Source organism: Somniosus microcephalus, chromosome 33 (assembly GCF_052327205.1).
Source record: "Somniosus microcephalus isolate GS21.2 chromosome 33, FLI_Smic_1.0, whole genome shotgun sequence".
Lineage (NCBI taxonomy): Eukaryota > Metazoa > Chordata > Chondrichthyes > Squaliformes > Somniosidae > Somniosus > Somniosus microcephalus.
Window position 1 is genome coordinate 13,348,726 of NC_141019.1, and position 21,453 is coordinate 13,370,178.

General features: G+C 44.3%; 1 protein-coding gene across 1 annotated transcript in view; it reads right to left on the minus strand.

Annotated features, from left to right (window-relative positions):
- Positions 1-8,940: 8,940 nt before the first annotated feature.
- Positions 8,941-21,453, minus strand: part of LOC147096968 (zinc finger protein 148-like) — a 28,535-nt gene continuing 16,022 nt past the window's right edge. Inside the window, exon 3 of the mRNA XM_085972668.1 lies at positions 8,941-17,624. Coding sequence (XP_085828794.1) covers positions 16,014-17,624 — 1,611 coding nt within the window. The 3' untranslated portion in view covers positions 8,941-16,013. The remainder of the gene's footprint in view (positions 17,625-21,453) is intronic.

The following is a 21,453-nucleotide window of genomic DNA, read 5'->3' on the forward strand; positions in this document are numbered from 1 at the left end:
TGCGTTACATTATATAATGTTCCTGTTATTATAAAACAACTAATCATGGACTAATAATGCAGTCCCAGCACAGGAGCACCGGGAACTCTGTCCCCCCATGCCAGGTCGGTGTCTGCCTGTATCTCGGACAGCTGAGCTCACACTATGATCTGATATTTCTGAGCCACTCCCAACACTTGGCATTTTGTGCTGATCTGAGTACATCAGGAAAGTATGGGAGATGACATTGAGAATGCGGCATGTGCAGGTAAGGTGTGGTTTCAAACAGTGTACATGGGTTTTGAAACATTGCCCGTCCATCCATTTGAAGACATCTCATCGGTCTGTTACCATCATGTGTGATCTGTTGTGTGGTTATCGAGGATCCCACCCCTGGCCTGCTCCAGCCTTCCCCCTCTATAACCGGCCTGTCCACTTCCGACCTCTGCATCGCCACTGCCAACCGTAGCTCTTGGCTACTGGCCTCCTCTCTTAACCTCAGCTCCCCTGCACCTGACTTGGCCAGAGTCACAACTTGCCCATATCCTTGGCCCAAGAGCAGCACCACGGGTAATGTACCAGACCAACACATATTGCCTGAATTTAATGAGATAATTAAATGTTTGTCATAAGTCAAGGGATTGCTGATCACGGATAAAAAGTGACATCGGTGAGCTTCGCCCAGCTGGGTGTCCCACATCAGTTCTGCTTTCTGTCTCCTGGATTGCCCCCTCACTTGTCACTGTTCACCCAGGTCGCTCCTGGCTTTCTCCTGTAGCCAGTCACCTCCTGCTCGCACGCTCCCTGTCTTTCCCTTGCTCCAACTGTCTCCTCCAATCCGAATTGTGGCCTCAATTGCCCAGCCCTGCCCCTCAGCTCTTCCGCCAGGTGGGAAATGATGTGAGGGCTGATAAGCAAGGGTGAGCAACTGGGAAGCGTCCCCTTCCTTCACCCGACCCCCCCTCCCCTCCCCTGGCCACGTCTTCCTGTTACAGGCTGGGTTCTCCCACCCAGCTCTCTATTGCCCCAGGAGTCTGTGCCTGGTCCGACACTCTATTCACTTCTTCCAGGTTCATCCATCTCTGAATACTGCTGTCGAGCTGGTACTTGTGCTGGGAGTCTGATCAGTAACTGTCCTGTTCCCTCTTGCTCACAGTTAACATAGTGGCGATTATGATCCTGTCCCGGGGGAAGTGCGGGCTCTCCAAGTGCATCACTCGCTACCTGGTATCCATGGCGGCCACCGATCTCCTGGTGGTGGATGTGATATTCGAGCAGATCGGCGACTCTTACTTTCCCGATAGTTTCCTGAACATCACTGGCGTGTGCAGCCTCAGGGGGGTCCTGGGCCACGCAGCTTCAGACAGCTCGGTGTGGTTAACAGTCTCTTTCACCTTCGATCGATTTGTCACCGTTTGTTGCCAGAAACTGAAAATTAAATACTGCACCGAGAAAACGGCAGCGACCGTTATCAGCACGGTATGTGTGCTGAGCTGCTTGAAGAACATCCCCTGGTACTTTCAGTATGAACCGTATGAAGTAATTGACAATATTTCCTGGTACTGCTTCAGGAATAGCCTGGGCTATTACGCCTCCCCCGCGTGGTCAGCCTTTGAGTTGCTTCAATATATCGTCACTCCGTTTGTCCCATTCCTCCTGGTCTTGCTGCTCAATGCTCTGACGGTCAGGCACATTCTGGTGGCCAATCGAATCCGCAGAGGGCTCCGGAAGCCGAGGGACGGGGAGAAAGAGGACCCAGAGGTGGAGCACCGGAGAAAGTCCATCGTTTTACTCTTCAGCATATCGGGTGCCTTTATCCTGCTGTGGATGACACATGTTGTACATTCAATCCTTCAGCGAATTTCAATCATATCTTACTATAGGATCAATGTGGATTCAAGCACAGCGGAACAGATTGGAGATGTGCTCTGACTTTTGAGCTGCTGCACCAACACGTGCATTTATGCCATAACTCAGAGTAAATTCAGGGAGGAGCTGAAAAACGCCTGGAAATATCCGCTGAATCTGATTAAGATAACCAATTGATGCTTGTTAAAAGGGACTTGACTGTATTGGATATTCAACCTACCGACTTACCATTGCAGACTCTGCAACAGTGTATTCTTTAACACAATGGTAATCATGAGGAAAATAAGAAATAATGGAACAGAAAAAGCCATTGGGATTGTCCCTGATACATTCTGTATAAAAACTCCCTCATTCCCAAAGGTCCAGAAGATTCATTCCTCCTCACATCTCAGCCATTCAGCACAGCCCCCCACCCACCGTGTAGTATTTGTCCATCTCCGTCTGTTTATACTGCATCATCTATGGACCAAGACTCCTCTCCAACGAAAATAAATTCAGCTTTGCCAGACTCCCCCATGTCCCACCATCATCTTTGCTCGGATCTCACTCCTAGCATCACTGGCCTGTTGAAGGAAACGCTGCACAATATTGCAAATCTGCTTCATCGGTCACCTTTACAAGGTTGGAATAATTTCTTGTGAACGATAGTTAAATTGTCTACCAGATGCATCTCAGTATCTGATCAGCTCTGCTGATAAAAGCTTTGATGCTGAAACTTTCAGTCAATGACCAATCTTTCCCTTCCCCACGTTTGCTAAACGTTTGACGTCCTTTCAACTTCCACTCACGTTTCCAGTTTCTTGTTTCAATATGTCTTATTCAACATTTATTTACATTCCAACATATCTAGGAAAGATAAAAGAGAAAAAAAACAGGACATTTATAAAGAACCGATCAGAATGGAGGAGGGAGCAAACCGAGTGAGACTGCTAAACAGACAGTGACAGGTTGGAGTTGTACTCATGTAACTGCATAAAGTATTGTGAATATATTTGGTGAGCTAGAGGTACAAATTGTTCCGGGGGTTATGATACAATAACATCAACAGAAACATGGCTTAGACTAGGACAGGACTGGGAGCTGAACATTCCTGGTTACAAAATATTCAGGAGGAATACAATAGAAAAAGGGAGGAGGGGGGGGCAGTATTTATCAAAGGTTCCACTAAAGCCCTAGACACAAGGATGGTGCAAAACATGAACCTAATTAGTTAGAGTTAAGCGACAGAAAGGGGACCGTTACTACATTGGGAATGTCTTATAGACCACTGAACAGTGGGAAGGAGATAGAGGAATGTTGACAACTTAGAGAAAAATTCAGGAACAATAGATTTTTTATTTTTACACAGTGAGTTGTTGTGATCTAGATTGCACTTCTGAAAGGGTGGTGCAAGCAGATTCAATCGTAAATTTTAAAAAAGGGAATTGGATATATACCTGAAAATGACATTTTTTCAGGTGATGTGGAAGAAGCAGGGGAGTATTGGTAGCGCTTTCAAAGAGCCGGCACAGGCACGATGGGCTGAATGGTCTTGTGTGCTGTAAGATTCGATGATTCTAGACTGGGATAAGAGTGATGTAAGTGGGAAAGAGTTCCTTGCACGAGAAGATAAATTGAAATGATTCGAGTTAAAAAGAGAGACACGACAAACCTAGGGCTAATAATACAAAAGAAAATAAAACTAAATTTAGAAAAGTAGAAGCAAAAGAGATTAGAAAGACTGAGGAAATATGAAGACAGACTGACAGGGAACATAAAGCCAATCGGGGGAGCCTCTGAGGAAATTCCAAGTGATTGTGTCCAGTCGTGGATGCTCTACTTCAGGGAACACGGTGATGGCGACTCACGAAGGTGGCACAAGGGATGTGAAGCTTTATTTATGAGGAGACAGTAGGAAACTGGTACTCTTCATTAGAGCAGAGAAGGTCAAGAGGAGAACTGATGGAGGTGTTCAATATTACGAGGGGTTTTGATAAGGCAAATCAGGTAAAACTATTTCCACTGGTCGGTGAGTCAGTAACTACAGGGGACAAATTTAACATCATCACCACAAGAGCAAAGGGAGAGTTTAAGGAGAGTTTTTTTTTAAATAGTGTGTTGTTAGGTCATGGAATGTCCGACCAGGAACAGTGATGGAAACATAATCCATAACAGCGTTTAAATTCTTCTGCATGAGACTCCTCATATTGTATCAATAACAAAACAACACTGACATGGATTTTAATCTTTAGTTTATTAGCTTAGGAACTGACATATGTACTGCCAGGGTAAAGGAAACACAGTTGAGCTCAGCTTGTACCACTTTGTGGTTAACATTGCGTCCAGCATTTCGCAAAATAACGTGCTGACATTAAGGGGAAGGAGCTGGCCTCCAGGTATTCTACTGGTCTTATTGATAATCATTGGCATATCTGATGCACAATAATACATAACTGGGAGCGAGGAGTCTGCAGGACATTATAAACCCAAACTGCAAGGATTAAACATTTACAAACATCATTTGAACTTTAAAATTAAGTTCTAGCCCCTATCTCACTCCACGTGACTGAAACAAACTGCAAACATTTATTTTTACCATTTTTATGATGGCTCCGGGGTTACTTTACATCTTTCAGACCATTCCAGCATCGACATGCAATATGGAAGACCACTCACGGGGCAATTCCATATATAGCGCATATTATATAGAATAATGGTTACCAGCGAGTGATTATAAGGTGGAAATCTCTCTGTCCCGTATCTCCTGATGGCACTGATTCCACATGTACTGCCACCCTCCAGCACCTCACTCAAGTGGCCAGTCCGTCCTTATGTGTAATCCTAAATAATGAGTGTCAATGACCTATCTGACTGAGAGAAGAATGGAGGGGGATCATTGCCAAGTAATGATTCTGTTCTCAACCAACATCCACACACACACACCCCAGCAGGAGTCACTAGAGGATCAGGATTAGGAACCTCAGCTGATTTTCCTTCTCTGGTCCAGAGGCACTCAGTGCCACTACGTTTGCCCAGCTTAGTACAGACCAGGGGGATGTAACTTCAAACCTTCCAGGTCTGTCTGGCTCAATACCACACCAGGCAGTGTATTTACTCAAGAGTGATCACATCTGCTCACGTAAGGCGGCAATCTAACTGTAGAACTTAGATGGCTTAAGTTGTGAAAGTAAAGCTCAAGTGGTTGATATAATTATCGGGAGGCCAAGATTAAATTGTTGCCTTAAGGTCATCCCCAATGTTGACGGTGGTTTATAATATTTACTGATTCCGTTGATGTGGGATGGGGATCTTGTTTGCAGTGGGGGGCTCTGCTAGCAGTGCCTGTCAATATGGATTGTCAAATGTCCACACACACACACGTCTATGATGAGTGATGTTCAAATTAATGATTGTGGTGTCAAGATCACTGCAAAATTCTCGCTCTAGAATGTATCTGCATTATATGATGTGCATCTTATGTCTGCACACACTTCCCGTCAACTTTATCCATTTTAAATTCCTATCTCCACATTCACAATGGAAACTGCCTAAGTAAAATTGTCACGTTGCAATTAAACCCTTCAGCTAGCAGAGACGTGGCAGCGCCACCAGTGGTAGGAGGGTATAATTACTGCGTGACATGTTTACATAGTTTCTATTTTCAATGTGGACATAGGTATTTATAATGGAAATATTAAAATTAAGACCAAATGCATGACTTAAAAATGGGGACTGCATTACATCTGGTCCAATTATCCCCCACCCTCCAACCTGGCTCTCTTGAAAACTACACTTGGTCTTGACTCCGCTTGTGTATCACCATAGTTATAGACTAAATTCAGTGATCTCATGCTTCCAGTGGGCATTGCTCAGAGGGAGTGTACGTAAGAGAATTGGCACTACAGTGTGGTAGCCCAATCCCCGACCTCTCTGATAGGAATGCTGAATTTACCATTATATGACAACACTCATGCAACACAGCCCCAAGATCAGACTAGAAATTTTACAGTGCATGAAATTGATATTCACCATTCTGTAGTGAGATTATCTCAATCACAGCACCAGTAGGGGCACTGCAACTGGTCTCAACAGCCCAGAGACAAAAAACAGCCAGGGTTCCTGATCCTGATCGCTATCCTGTCACCCCTGCTGGAAACTGAGTGTGCGAATGTTGTGCGTGCATGTGAATATACTGTGTGCCTTTATGTGTGTGTGTGTGAAAATGTGTGTGAATGTACTGTGTGCCTGTGGGTATGAATGTTGTGCATGTGAGTGTACTGTGTGTCTCTGTGTGTGAATGTTGTGCGTGAGTATGTACTGTGTGCCTCAATGTTGTGCGTGCGTATGAATGTACTATGTGTCTGTCTGTGTGTGTGAAAATGTACCGTGCGCCTGTGTGTGTGTGTGAATGTACTGTGAGCCTGTGTCTCTGTGTGTGAATGTACTGTGAGCCTGCGTGTGAATGTACTGTGAGCCTGTGTGTGAATGTAGTGAGACTCTGTGTGTGTGTGTGTGTGTGTGTGAATGTTGTGTGTGTAAATGTACTGTGCGCCTGTGTGTGTGTGAATCACAGAAACCCCACAGTGCAGATAGAGGCCATTTCAGCCCATCGAGCCTGCACCGACACATATCCCACCCGATCCCCGTAACCCCTACACCAACACATATCCCACCCTATCCCCGCATATTTAATCCCCCTAACACTAAGGGTCAATTTATCATAGCCAATCATCCTAGCCCGCACATCTTTGGACGTTTTTGAATGTTGTGTGTGAATGTACTGTGAGCCTGTGTGTGTGTGTGAATGTACTGTGAGCCTGTGTGTGTGTGTGTGTGAATGTTGTCTGTGAATGTACTGTGAGCCTGTGTGTGTGTGAATGTACTGTGAGCCTGTGTGTGTGAATGTTGTGTGTGTCTGTACTGTGAGCCTGTGTGTGTGTGTGTGAATGTACTGTGAGCCTGTGTGTGTGTGAATGTTGTCTGTGAATGTACTGTGAGCCTGTGTGCGTGAATATACTGTGAGCCTGTGTGTGTATGTTGTGTGTGTGAATGTACTGTGAGCCTGTGTGTATGCGTGTGAATGTACTGTGAGCCTGTGTGTGTGTGTGTGAATGTACTGTGAGCCTGTGTGTGTGTGTGAATGTTGTGTGTGTCTGTACTGTGAGCCTGTGTGTGAATGTACTGTGAGCCTGTGTGTGAATGTACTGTGAGCCTGTGTGTGTATGTTGTGTGTGTGAATGTACTGTGAGCCTGTGTGTGTGCGTGTGAATGTACTGTGAGCCTGTGTGTGAATGTACTGTGAGCCTGTGTGTATGTTGTGTGTGTGAATGTACTGTGAGCCTGTGTGTGTGTGTGAATGTACTGTGAGCCTGTGTGTGTGTGTGTGAATGTACTGTGAGCCTGTGTGTGTGTGTGTGTGTGAATGTACTGTGAGCCTGTGTGTGTGTGTGAATGTACTGTGAGCCTATGTGTGTGTGTGTGTGAATGTTGTGTGTGTCTGTACTATGAGCCTGTGTGTGTGTGAATGTACTGTGAGCCTGTGTGTGCGTGTGAATGTACTGTGAGCCTGTGTGTGTGAATGTACTGTGAGCCTGTGTGTGTGCGTGTGAATGTACTGTGAGCCTGTGTGTGTGTGAATGTACTGTGAGCCTGTGTGTGTGAATGTTGTGTGTGTAAATGTACTGTGAGCCTGTGTGTGTGTGAATGTTGTGTGTGTGAATGTACTGTGAGCCTGTGTGTGAATGTTGTGTGTGTGAATGTACTGTGAGCCTGTGTGTGTGCGTGTGAATGTACTGTGAGCCTGTGTGTGTGAATGTACTGTGAGCCTGTGTGTGTGCGTGTGAATGTACTGTGAGCCTGTGTGTGAGAATGTTGTGTGTGTGAATGTACTGTGAGCCTGTGTGTGTGTGAATGTTGTGTGTGTGAATGTACTGTGAGCCTGTGTGTGTGTGAATGTACTGTGAGCCTGTGTGTGTGTGAATGTACTGTGAGCCTGTGTGTGTGTGAATGTTGTGTGTGTGAATGTACTGTGAGCCTGTGTGTGTGTGAATGTACTGTGAGCCTGTGTGTGTGAATGTACTGTGAGCCTGTGTGTGTGAATGTACTGTGAGCCTGTGTGTGTGTGAATGTACTGTGAGCCTGTGTGTGTGCGTGTGAATGTACTGTGAGCCTGTGTGTGAGAATGTTGTGTGTGTGAATGTACTGTGAGCCTGTGTGTGTGTGAATGTTGTGTGTGTGAATGTACTGTGAGCCTGTGTGTGTGTGAATGTACTGTGAGCCTGTGTGTGTGAATGTTGTGTGTGTGAATGTACTGTGAGCCTGTGTGTGTGTGAATGTTGTGTGTGTGAATGTACTGTGAGCCTGTGTGTGTGTGAATGTACTGTGAGCCTGTGTGTGTGAATGTACTGTGAGCCTGTGTGTGTGTGAATGTACTGTGAGCCTGTGTGTGTGAATGTTGTGTGTGTGAATGTACTGTGAGCCTGTGTGTGTGTGAATGTACTGTGAGCCTGTGTGTGTGTGTGAATGTACTGTGAGCCTGTGTGTGTGAATGTACTGTGAGCCTGTGTGTGTGTGTGTGTGTGTGAATGTTGTGTGTGTGAATGTACTGTGAGCCTGTGTGTGTGAATGTACTGTGAGCCTGTGTGTGTGAATGTACTGTGAGCCTGTGTGTGTGTGTGTGTGTGTGAATGTTGTGTGTGTGAATGTACTGTGAGCCTGTGTGTGTGTGTGTGTGTGTTGTGTGTGTGAATGTACTGTGAGCCTGTGTGTGTGTGAGCCTGTGTGTGTGAATCTGGTGATGACAACATTGGGCTCAGCTGTCATGCCACCCACCCAGCTAACTTGCCTATTAACACTCACTTCAGAAGGTCAGGACGGGGGGGGGGGGGGCAGGGGGAAGGTTGGAGAAGTTGGAGGTAAAATAATAATCTGCATGTACCTTGCAATAAGTGTGGGCAGTACAAGGTAGTTCATGCTCATCGGGGCTTCCTATAGCAGTGTGGTGCTGTCCTGACAATGCAGTTAATACACATTTCTGGTGGGTGTCTATGGACAATTTGAAATAGGGAAATCTGAAATTTAAATCATGAAATGTGGTGAATATAAATACAGCTGTTAACAAAACCACAATTTATTAGTAGATTCTCCTATTTTTAATAGTTTTTACAAGTTCCGAGAGAGTTTACAGAGAACAGAAGGCTTATGTTGGAAGATGGGGATTACATTCCATGGGGGTTCATAAAATAGCATACCCCATCATTGTGCCATTTTGACCAACAGGAAATCCTGCTTCACAATGGCTACAAGAGACATTACAATTTGGAAACGGTTCAGCTTTAAATACCTGGAGGCAGTAGGTCCCTGCGTTTCACTGACAAAGCTCACTAATCTATGGAACAGCTAGGCTAAAATATACAAGAAGGGTACAGTATATTGCAGATTAAGGCAACAAACGGGATTATATTAACACTGGATCACTAGGTCTAGTAGAAAACCATTTGGTCCAACAATTAAAAGCATCTGAAATGTAGACTGTAAGCCAACTGGGCTAGTCGTTGCCCCAGTAACATTTTGCTTGCCAATGCTCATAGGCTATATCCCCCCACTCCTCCCTCAATAAAGCTTTCTGACAGACACTTTTGGCGAGGGCAACAGACTCCTTCATTAGCCTACGAGTGACACATCACAAACTATTACAAGCAATCTTTCAGTATGATCTCTTTTTTAAGCCAATATATGATCCAGTGAAAGAAAATGAGTTGCCAGCCCAGCCTCATCTAATATTTGAATAGATTAAAGTAAGTCCCTGGCCTACCAACACGCTTTTATGGATTCTAAGTGCTGATTAGTTTCTTCTTAAAAAGAAAGTTAAATCCAAAATTGAAATCCCGGAATCCTTAAATTTTGTTGCCAAAATGAACTGTTCCATTGGATAACATCACAGGTTCAACAGATACTGCATGGACTACAGCTGCCACTCAACCCACAACATATAGTGCAATAATCCATCACATGGTGGGAAGCAACAGAAATTCAAAATCTTTGAACATTATAGCTACAAAAACAGGTCTAAATTGTAAATGCTGATCAGTAATGCAGGCTGTGGATTTACCTCTGATTAATGAAAGGTACACCAATATGAAATACTACACCTAACGCATGATACACATTTTCATACATGAATAGAAAAAAATATTTACAATTTTTAAAAAGAAAAGCAATACATTGGGCGCTAATGCTCGTCCACATTCCAAAGTGGAGGTACGAGCCACAACTAACCTACTTCCCTCAGTATGATGCTCAACCTCCAGCCAGTTATTTTTAAAAGCCAATACAACTTTTACACAAGAGTTGCATTTCTGAATTAAAGTTGTTTCTGTGAAGTATTTGCTGGGCCTTAAATTGAGATTTGACTTTTGTTCTGCATGTTACAGCAACACAGGCACAACACCAAAGTATTCCAAAATGGACAATGGCTTAAATAGGTACTCTTGCTTTCCTTGAATTTTAGTGGCTCCTTTCGGACTTCCCCCTCCCCCCCAAAAAAATTAACAGTTGATCAAATGTAACAGGGGTACCAAAAGTTTGAAGAGTGTGTGGCAAGAGTGATACCTTCAGAAGACAATCCGTACAGTCATTTTCACCGAGTATCTAAAAGCCATTGAACACCAATAATATGCACCATTGTATCACTGGGAGATTTTTTGCCCATAGGTGTTACACCTCTTTACCAAATCAGTAAATTACAAAAAAATGTAGGCGGAGGAGGTAAGCACACGGATGATGACTGCAGTTTGTTACTGGACAGTTGTTGGGCATCACTCGCCCCAAGTGGTGACTAGGCAAACTGAAACATGCAAACACTTCAAAAAAAAATGTAAAGCATCTCTCATCTTGCAGGGTGTACTCTCTTCCCCCTTCCAATAAAGTCACATATTTCTCTCCAGCCAAGAGGGTGAGATGATCGGGTCCACAGACTTCTCTTCATGAGCACCAACAATGCTGTTCTGTGACCAGGCACCAGCAGCCACAAATTAATCAGTCAGCTTCCCCCTTGCTCCTACTTGTGGTTTTGAATAAAGCATTAGTGTTCAAGTACCTACAATTAGGTCTGCTCGAGACTGCTGCAATAAATACCTTCACTGGTCCACGGAAAAAGATTTCAATCTCAGCAAAAGCAAATGCGTGGTTGGCTGCTTTTGTCTCTATCCCCACCATGGCTCTGAGCCAAACATCATGTCTACAGAACAGATACCAGAATTCACTTTCCAAAATCCTGGAATCCACATCTGAGATAGACAGCAACGGTCAACATAGAAGACATTATTGCTCATAACCAGTAAACACTGGTAAATCACTTACAATGTGGAGCTCTGCTGACATGACGGGGTTTGTATCTACTCTTCCTACAACTGCCAACTTCACAGGTTACTTCTCCCCCGCCCCCGCCAATTTTCTTCCATCCTCTCCTGAAGGTGCTGGCTCTTGCTGGGATACTGTACTATGGGCAGGGCACACCCTCCAGCACCTTGCTAAAGTGGCCATCATTTATATATGAGGCGATTCAATTGTGAGGGGGCATCATAACAGAGCCCGAACCTGCCCTAACCCAATATCCATACACATGCTCCAAGAGGGCTTACTGAATAATGATCAGGAGCGAGAACCTCGGCTAATTCCGCCCCCCTCCATCCTCCCGGTTCAGGGGCACCTCTACTTTCATCCTGACTAAAATCAACTAACTCCGCACAGACCAGGAATGGAACCTGGGTCTTTCTGGTCTGTATAGCTTAGTACGACACCGAGCAGAGCTGTTATCCACTGAGCCATCAGGTGAGCTCTCACAGATTATTCAAACTTCCCTTCTGCTGTTCCCAACTTAATTTTTTTTTAATATTTTTTGCTTGGGGGAGAGGTGAGTTTGTGGCTCTTCTGCCAATGGTCAATGTTGCCCTCTCTACACCCTGAGGTGTGAAGAGCATCTCGAAGATCTGGGGTAGTACAGGCAAAATTCAGTGAGAAGCTTCCCTGCCCACACCTAACTGCTTGGAAAACCCAGTAAAGGAACATCTCCATTCAACTTTTGGGTCCATCCTTAGGATGAAAAGTTATCAGAAAATTGGGGGAAAAAACGCACATATTTATACAGTGCCTTTAACGAAAAACATCCCACGGCACTTCACAAACGTTGAGCAGTAGTACAAGAGTTAGGAGAAATGACCGAAAGCATGGTCAAAAATACAGGTTTTCAGAAGGTTGTTAAAGGTGGGGGGAGAGGTAGCAAAGCAAAGTCAGTGCTGACACAGTTAAAGGATATGCCACTAATAGTGGAGTGAAGGGAGGGTGACATATAGGAAGCCAAAGTGAAAACACTAGTACAGGGAGTGAGGCGATGCAGGGATTTGTGAACAGCAAGGATTTCAGATTCAATGCGTTGGCTGATAGAGGAGCAGGGAGCCAATGGAGGATGGGGTAATGAGTGGGTAGGACTTTGAATGGGAAAGGATGTGGGCAGAGGAGTTTTGAGTGAACTGCAGTTTGTGTGGGGTGGTACCCAGGAGCCCATCGGAGAAGTTGAGTCTGGAAGTAATAAAAGTGGGGATAATGGTTTCAGGGGTAGTGAGGGTGATTTCAATGGCACTATCAGGGTAATTATTGGCGGTGCATCAATGGCAGTATCGGGGTAATTATTAGAGCTGTGTCAATGCCAATATCAGGATTATTATTAGATATGATAACTATAATTAAGGAAGTAGTATTGTAAAAAAAATGGTGGAACTGAAAGTGGAAGCAACACCAGACCCCGCTGGTGTGCATTCTGGAATACTGCGCAAATTCAGAGGAAATAGCAGAGGGTCTGAACACAATCTATCAAACATCCTGGGATCTACGACTTGTGCCAGAGGACTGGAGATTTAGGGTTTAAAAAGGAGAGAAAGGGATAACCCAGATAAGTATAGGCCAAACAGCCTAACATTTGTAGTGGGTCAGCTTCTAGAGGCCATAATACATGATAAAATTAACACTCATCTAGAAAGACATGGGATTATTTAAATTACAGCCAGCATGGATTTGTAAAAGGCGAGTCGTGTTGAGAAATTGAGGAAAGGAGATCGATAGATTTCTAGACACAAAAGGCATCAAGGGGTATGGGGAGAGAGTGGGAATATGGTATTGAGATAGAGGATCAGCCATGATCATATTGAATGGCGGAGCAGGCTCGAAGGGCCGAATGGCCTACTCCTGCTCCTATTTTTCTATGAAAGAATGGAGGGTATCGATAAAGGGCATGCAGTGCATGTTTGGTATATCGACTTTCAAAAGGCAAACAATAAGGTGCCACATAAGAAGCTTGTTGATAAAATTAAGAACATGGGGGTAGATTAAGAACCAGTGGATGTGGTGTATTTGGACTTTCAGAAGGCTTTCGATAAGGTCCTGCATAAGAGATTAGCGTGTAAAGTTAAAGCACATGGGATTGGGGGTAAGGTACTGACTTGGATAGAAAACTGGTTGGCAGACAGGAAGCAAAGAGGTGGAATAAACGGGACTTTTTCTGAGTGGCAGGCAGTGACTAGTGGGGTACCGCAAGGATCGGTGCTAGGACCCCAGTTATTCACAATATATATTAATGATCTAGACGAGGGAACTAGATGTAATATCTCCAAGTTTGCAGACGACACAAAGCTGGGTGGGCGTGTGTGCTGTGAGGAGGATACAGAGAAACTCCAGTATGATTTGGACAGGTTGGGTGATTGGGCAGATGCAGTATAATGTGGATAAATGCGAGGTTATCCACTTTGGTGGCAAAAACAGGAAGGCAGATTATTATCTGAACGGCAATAGATTGGGAAAAGGGGAAGTGCAACGAGACCTGGGTGTCCTTGTGCACCAGTCGCTGAAGGTAAGCATGCAGGTGCAGCAGGCGGTTAAGAAGGCAAATGGTATGTTGGCCTTCATAGCGAGAGGATTCGAGTACAGGAGCAAGGATGTCTTACTGCAGTTGTACAGGGCCTTGGTGAGACCACACCTTGAGTATTGTGTGCAGTTTTGGTCGCCTTATCTGAGGAAGAATGTTCTTGCCATGGAGGGAGTGCAGCGAAGATTCACCAGACTGATACCTGGGATGGCAGGAATGACGTATGAAGAGAGATTGGGTCGATTGGGCTTGTATTCGCTAGAGTTCAGAAGAATGAGAGGGGATCTCATTGAAACTTATAAAATTCTAACAGGACTGGACAGACTAGATGCAGGAAGGATGTTCCCGATGGCGGGGGAGTCCAGAACTAGGGGTCACAGTCTAAAGATAAGGGGTAAGCCATTCAGGACAGAGATGAGGAGGAATTTCTTCACCCAGAGTGGTGAACCTGTGGAATTCTCTACCACAGAAGGCGGTTGAGGCCAATTCATTAAATATATTCAAGAAGGAGTTGGATATATTTCTTAAGGCTAAAGGGATCAAGGGATATGGGGAGAAGGCAGGGACAGGGTACTGAATTTGGATGATCAGCCATGATCGCATTGAATGGCGGAGCAGGCTCGAGGGGCTGAATGGCCTACTCCTGCTCCTGTCTTCTATGTTTCTATAGGGATGTAAATCGGGCAGTTTCTGTCATTGGGGACTGATTTGCAACGTCAGTTTTACGACCTGGCAGCAAGTTGAAAATCTACTCCTATGGTATTAATGAGAGTGAGACAGCATGGATAGGAAATTGGTTAAAGGACAGAAAACAAAGGGTAATAATTAATGATTGTTTTACTGGAGTGGAGGGATGTAAACAGTGGTGTCCACCAGGGGTCAGTGTTGAAATTTGCAGGTGACAAAAACTGGGAGTGTGGTTAACTGTGAAGAGGGCAGGTGTAGACTGGTTAGTAGATTGGGCAGATAGATGTCAGATAAAATTTACTGTGGAGAAATGTGTGGTGACATTTTGGGAGGAAGAGTAATAGGACATGTATACTAAATGGTAAAACCTTAGAGAGTAGAGACACTGAAGAGTTCAGGTACACAAATGGAATCCTAGATTTGATAAATAGACGTGTAGAGCACAAAGAGGTAATGCTGTATCTATACAGATCACTGGTTAGGCCAGGGAGAACATTGTGTAGTTTTGGAGACCCTACATTAGGAAGGATGTCAAGGCCATGGGCAAGGTGCAGAAGAGATTCATTAAGATGATGCCAGGATTGAGAGGCTTCAGTTATTAGGAGAGACCAAAAAAACTGGGACTTTGTTTATTAGAAAAGAGAAGGTTACAAAGAAGTTTGATAGAGGCAAGGGTTTTGATAAGGTGAAGTGGAAAAAGCTATTTCAACTGGCAGGTGAGTTGGTAAATAGAGGGCCTAAATTTAAGATCACCAAAACAACAAAGGGAGAGGTCATGAGAATTTTTAAGAGCTGGCACAGGCATGATGGGCTGAATGGCCTCCTACTATGCTGTAATTCTTCTATTGCTTCTCTGAATAATGCCAGTATCAGGGTAATCATTGGAACTGTATCAATGCCAATTTCAGGGTCATTACTGGATAAATGTTCGTATTGGGGTAATTAATGCATCCGCATCAATGCCAGTTATCAGGGTATTTACTGGAAATGTATAATGTCCGTATCAGGGTAATTAGCGCATGTGATTAAATGCCAGTATTGCGGTAATTATTGAATCTGTATAAATGCCAGTACCAGGGCTATTATTTGAACTGTACATATACTGTACCGAGGTAATTATTGGATCTGTATTAATGCCAGTATCGGTAATTATTTGATCAGTTGAAATGCCACTATCCAGGTAATTACTGCAACTGAATAAATGCCAGTATTGGTTTAATTATTCAACCTGAATCAATGCCAGTGTCAAGGTTATCTTGCTATCAGCTCTCTGGCCATGGCGCTCTTTACTGATGGGCAAATGTTTCTGACGAGTACATAAAGCAGAAGTACAGAGAGCTTGCAGAAAGGCATGCGCAGACAAGATCAGAATCCCCTTTCAGTACCAGACTGCAAACACGTACCAGTGGAGAGGCGAAAATATGCATCAGTACTGGACTCCAAAATACCCTCCTGGTAAAATCACTAATATTTTTTCTCTAAAAATTAAAAAAATGTTTGATATGGTTTTCTTTGTTGAGCAATTCAGAAACAGAAATGCATCATACGGTATTATGATCCCAAGTTTTATGAGCAAATCATTTCACCTAAAGGCTTGGCCCCCTGTGGCATCTGGTGAGGCACTCATTTGATCCCTTCCCTCTGGCACATTTACCAAAGAAAACTCCGAGAAGTCTGAGTTGCCCTGTCGGACCCTTAGGTTCACCTGTCCACTGGTACTGTCGTTGAACGACGGGGTCATTTCTCCTCCAGTAGCTGAGAACCTAGAGTCTTGACCAAATGTGTCCATTTGGTGATTGTGGTGAGCTGGTGGTTCCTCTCGCTTCTTCTGTGAGCTAACCTGCTCTATGAAATCCGGCGGCGAAGAGATGCTGTTGCTGCTAGTTACAGTTGGGATGAAAGCAAAGGGATGCTGGGATTCACCAACTAATAAACCGTACTGTGACTTTTGTGATGGTAACCTCAAAGAGGAACCCACTTCAGGTCTGAAACCGTGCTGGGTAACCATGGTGGCAAAAACCTGTCGCTCTAGAGAAGAAAACAGAGGCTGCACCTGAAGGCTTCCAGTTAGGGGGTGAGTTTCAGTCTCATATGCAAGTCCTTGCTCCGCCGAGTAGCTATCATTGTGGCAAGTCCTTTCTAAAGCTTGTTGGAGGAACTTTGAATATTCATGGAGCATGTTGCAGTTGTCTGGGGCTGCTGGCTGGGAACTCTCATTGACTCGCTCCGATGGGGGCACAGTAGTGATATCCGTAGAGCTTACAGTTATATTTGAAGCGACTTGGGTATCACTGACAGCGAACGGAACCTGCCCATTTGCCTTGTTAGTGTAGTGGTCCAACAGAGTCTGCAGAACTTCGTCAGGAATTCCACTTTTGTCCTGACTGTTTTTCAGCTCAGTGTTACTAGGCTGCACCAACATGGATGTGCCACCACTGTTTTCCCCAACAGTAGTGGCGGCTGCCTGTGTTACAGCTGGTTGGGCCGGGATCTGGCCTACAGTTAAGGCATACTCTCTGCTGGTGCTGCTAGTCCCTTGCAAGAATCGCTTCTTCTTTACAAACTGCATTGCATCATCATAGTTGCTGTTGCTGCCTCCTGGTTTGCGTGAAGCATCTTGACCCTGATCAGCACTATGACCCTCAATGGCCAGGAGGTCGGGGTTGTCTACCATAGCGTAGGTATATTTGTTGACCTTTGTGGCATCAAAATTGGCAGAAACGGGCATGGTCTGATTCAACTGTTCTGCTGTCTTTTGATTTTTCTTTGAGCTTATCTTCTTCAGAACAAGCTTTGGTGGATGCAGGTTCATCTGATTCTGATACGCTTCCCCTAGGTGATCATTACTGTGTGAAGAATGTGCGATCACAAGTGAGCACTGCTCCACTTTATATTCATCCTTTACCTTCAAGTTGCTGGTGTAATACTCTACACAATCTCCCTTATCCATCTTAACCTCTGCTGGGTTACCAATCTCCTCTTTATCAGAGGTCGCCAATGCCGGCTTCTCTGTAGTTTTGAGCTTTTTCCTTGGATTGATGATGTCTTTTGGAGGTGACAGGAACCTGTTTTCTGCATTGATTGCGAGTATAATTGGCTCAGTTTTCACAGCTGGGTTTTTGCCAGGAGCTTTCCCTTGATTTTCATGGCACATTCTTCTGTGTTTAAGCAAACGATCAGTTCTAGAAAAATACTGCAAGGAAACGCATTAGAGAAAATTAATAAGTCATTATTGTTTATTTGCTTATGATTAAAGCAACAAAGGACAAGAAGGCGTGCATTGATTTGGCCATTGGCATGTTAAAGACCGTTTCGGCATCAGGCAAAGCAAGCTAAAAATTGCCCCAGGATGTGCTAAAACCTACACAAAGTCACACCCTTCACCTACTGACATTGGTTGTGGACACATTCATTGTTGAATTTGTCAGCTGTTTATGATTCCATTTTACAACAGCAGATGTGGAAGAATGACCATTTCTGAGACGTAATAAGCTAGTTTAGGGGCCGATTTGAACTGTTCCCGCCGGGTGGACAACAGGTGGCAGTGGGTAGGAGGCCTGATTTCCCCCCAAAAATGGGCATCGTACTGTCGCCCATTTCCTGCTCGGTGGCAACAGTTACAATCAAACCCTAGGTGTAATTTTCCGACTTTGTGCTTCCAGCAGGGAGCCCCATCTGTTGACATATTGGAAATTTTGGGCATGTGTGCCACATTATGAAATGGTCAGAAAATGATATGCACCCGAATATCTGATTTGAGCTTCAGATTCGACAGGCTCCCTCCCGGCAGCACAAAATTGGAAAATGAGAAAACTGGTGTGAATTTCCTCCATGTGTCAGGGTCATACAGCCTGCTAGAGTCCACGGTCTGATCTCCATCCTGTGATGAGTTAACTGGTCTCAGCTGTTAGTACAGGGGCTACAACAACTTGCCTCAACCTCAGTGCCACTTGGTTGGGGTGGTGGGGGGGGGGGGGGGGGCGGGGGGCGGAATGAGCCAGGGATCCTGCTCTTGTTTTCTGTCCAGTGACTCCTGCTGGAAAGTGCATGTGAATGTCAGATGCAGACAGGGTTGGGATTGACAGTGATGCCATCCACTTTCAAATATTCTGCCGACACTCACTGTCTGGTCTCACACATGAAAATGGTAACTTCAGCAAGGGGCTTCTGGCATCTGTGGGACCGTACACCAGCAAGGATATGGAGGCAGGGTGGGAAGAGGTCATTAGAGTGGGAGGAGGCTCGTGCGAAGTACAAACACCGGCACGGACTAGCTGGTGGCAAATAGCCTGTTTTTTCTGCACTGTAGATTCGATGCAAGAGTCAGCAACTTCAGAAGAGGAAAGAAAATTTGAGATTGGGGTTAAAAGAATAAAGCTATGTGTCTCCAACTGATCTCATTCATACTCCTTACTTACCCATATTCTAATTTGCATTGTTGCACTTTTGCATTCTAAAAGTTTCCCATCATTTTATTTCAGTATGGTAGTCCGAATTAACACTGAGGAGAATTGTAGCAAGAATATATTAACCCATAATTCACAATGTCATCTCCCAGTAATTTAATTTTAGATTTCATGGAGATTACTTCAGTACAGAGAATTCTAATTGCTGCAATTAGCTTTTTCTTTCCCTCAATTTTTTTCTTTCTCTCTTGAAAGTGCTGACTCCTGATGGAGTATATTTTCAGGAACGCCGACGGTCCGACAGTAGCTCAGCCAAGGTGCAATTACTCTCATGTGAGTTGAAGAAGTGGTGAAAGGCATGCCAAGTAAACAAAGCTGGTTAACATCACCGTAGACTCAAACCTCAATGCATCACGAATGTACAAGTTGCGAATCAAATACACTTTACTTTTGCTATACATTCACTTCCTCCCATTTAATTTGGCTGACATGTTTTCAGGTAGAATATCCATTTTCAAGTCATGCAAATACAAAGTTGGCCACATCAAGGCCACGTGTTACTGGCTGTGTATGTAGCACATGTAGCTGGGAATGCATTTTGGCAGAGTCACAGGCATTTGATGGCCTCCAAGGCCGCCCTGGAATCATGGGCTCCAATGCAATATATAGAACCACTCCGGGATGCATGGAGCTCCTCCTCACTAGAGCAATGCTCTCCTTGCCTTAAGGCCACTCCTGCATGTTGGGCCTTGATTAACATTCAACTTTTACAAAAGAATATATGTTAAGTTCTGTTCTTGCCATTTTTTAATACATAATATGGGAGAGTGCTTTAAATTAATATTACTCTCAATAAACACTCTTCCCTCCAACACAAACCCACGGGTTCAGACACAGCGTGGTCAGGATATTCAGTACCAGCTAGGATAGAACTATTGACTGAAAGCCGTCAGTTTGAGTGCCATACAAAATAACTGCATTTAACAGTGCTCCCCAACTGCCATTTCAATCACACAAACTTGAGCGACAATGTGTGCCTAAAAAACAGTTGTAAAACAAAATGAATGGGGTATCACACTAGACCAGTTTGTACCTGTGGCAATGGTAGTGCTGGATAAGTCACTTACATTTAGCATAGTTAATTTTCAGAGGTCATGCTTTACGGGATGCAAGGACCATTGTTACTAATGATTGCCTACATGTAATACAACCCTGCAGGCACAAGACATGCTTCTCCTGTAATACAGTAACTGTAGACAGTGCTCATATAGGATAAAGGATTGGCCATTTATTAGGACTGAGATGAGGAGAAATTTCTTCACTCAGAGGGTTGTGAATCTTTGGAATTCTCTACCCCAGAGGGCTGTGGATGCCCAGTTATCGGGTATATTTAAGGCTGAGATCGATAGATTTTTTGATACTAGGGGAATTGAGGGATATGGGAATTGGGCAGGAAAGTGGAGTTGGTCGAAGATCAGCCATGATCTTATTGAATGGTGGAGCTGGCTCAAAGGGCCATATGGCTGGTGAAATACAGAAACTTTATACAATATTCACATTACTTCTGTAATACAGGACATATAGGCACAGTAACATTGCAGTTGTAATATAGTACCTTTATGCAGTATTTGCAATGCTCCTTTGATACACTAACTGTAAGCAATATTCAGAGTGCTCCTGTAATATAGAGACTATTCAGACTAGTGCTGTAATACAGGACCTGTAGGCAGTATTCACTCTGCTCCTGTAATCTAGAACAGTAAGGATTATTCACACAACTCCCAGAGTGCCTGGAGGCAGCAGACAACTGCTTCTGTAATATAGCACTAATGGCATTATTCATAGTGATGATGGAATACAGTACCCTTCGCCAATATTCACATTGTGCTTGCAATATAGTATCTGTAGGCAGTATTCACATTACTCCTCTAATGAAGGACACAGAAGCATTATTTGCATTGCTGCTGTAATACAGGACCTGTAGGTAATATGCGCCTTGCTGCTGTAATACAGGACCTGTAGGTAATATGCGCCTTGCTGCTGTAATACAGGACCTGTAGGTAATATGCGCCTTGCTGCTGTAATACAGGACCTGTAGGTAATATGCGCCTTGCTGCTGTAATACAGGACCTGTAGGTAATATGCGCCTTGCTGCTGTAATACAGGACCTGTAGGTAATATGCGCCTTGCTGCTGTAATACAGGACCTGTAGGTAATATGCACCTTGCTGCTGTAATACAGGACCTGTAGGCAATATGCGCCTTGCTGCTGTAATACAGGACCTGTAGGTAATATGCGCCTTGCTGCTGTAATACAGGACCTGTAGGTAATATGCGCCTTGCTGCTGTAATACAGGACCTGTAGGTAATATGCGCCTTGCTGCTGTAATACAGGACCTTTGTGCAATATTTGCATTGCTGCTGTAATACAGGACCTTTGTGCAATATTTGCATTGCTGCTGTAATACAGGACCTTTGTGCAATATTTGCATTGCTGCTGTAATACAGGACCTGTAGGTAATATGCGCCTTGCTGCTGTAATACAGGACCTGTAGGTAATATGCGCCTTGCTGCTGTAATACAGGACCTTTGTGCAATATTTGCATTGCTGCTGTAA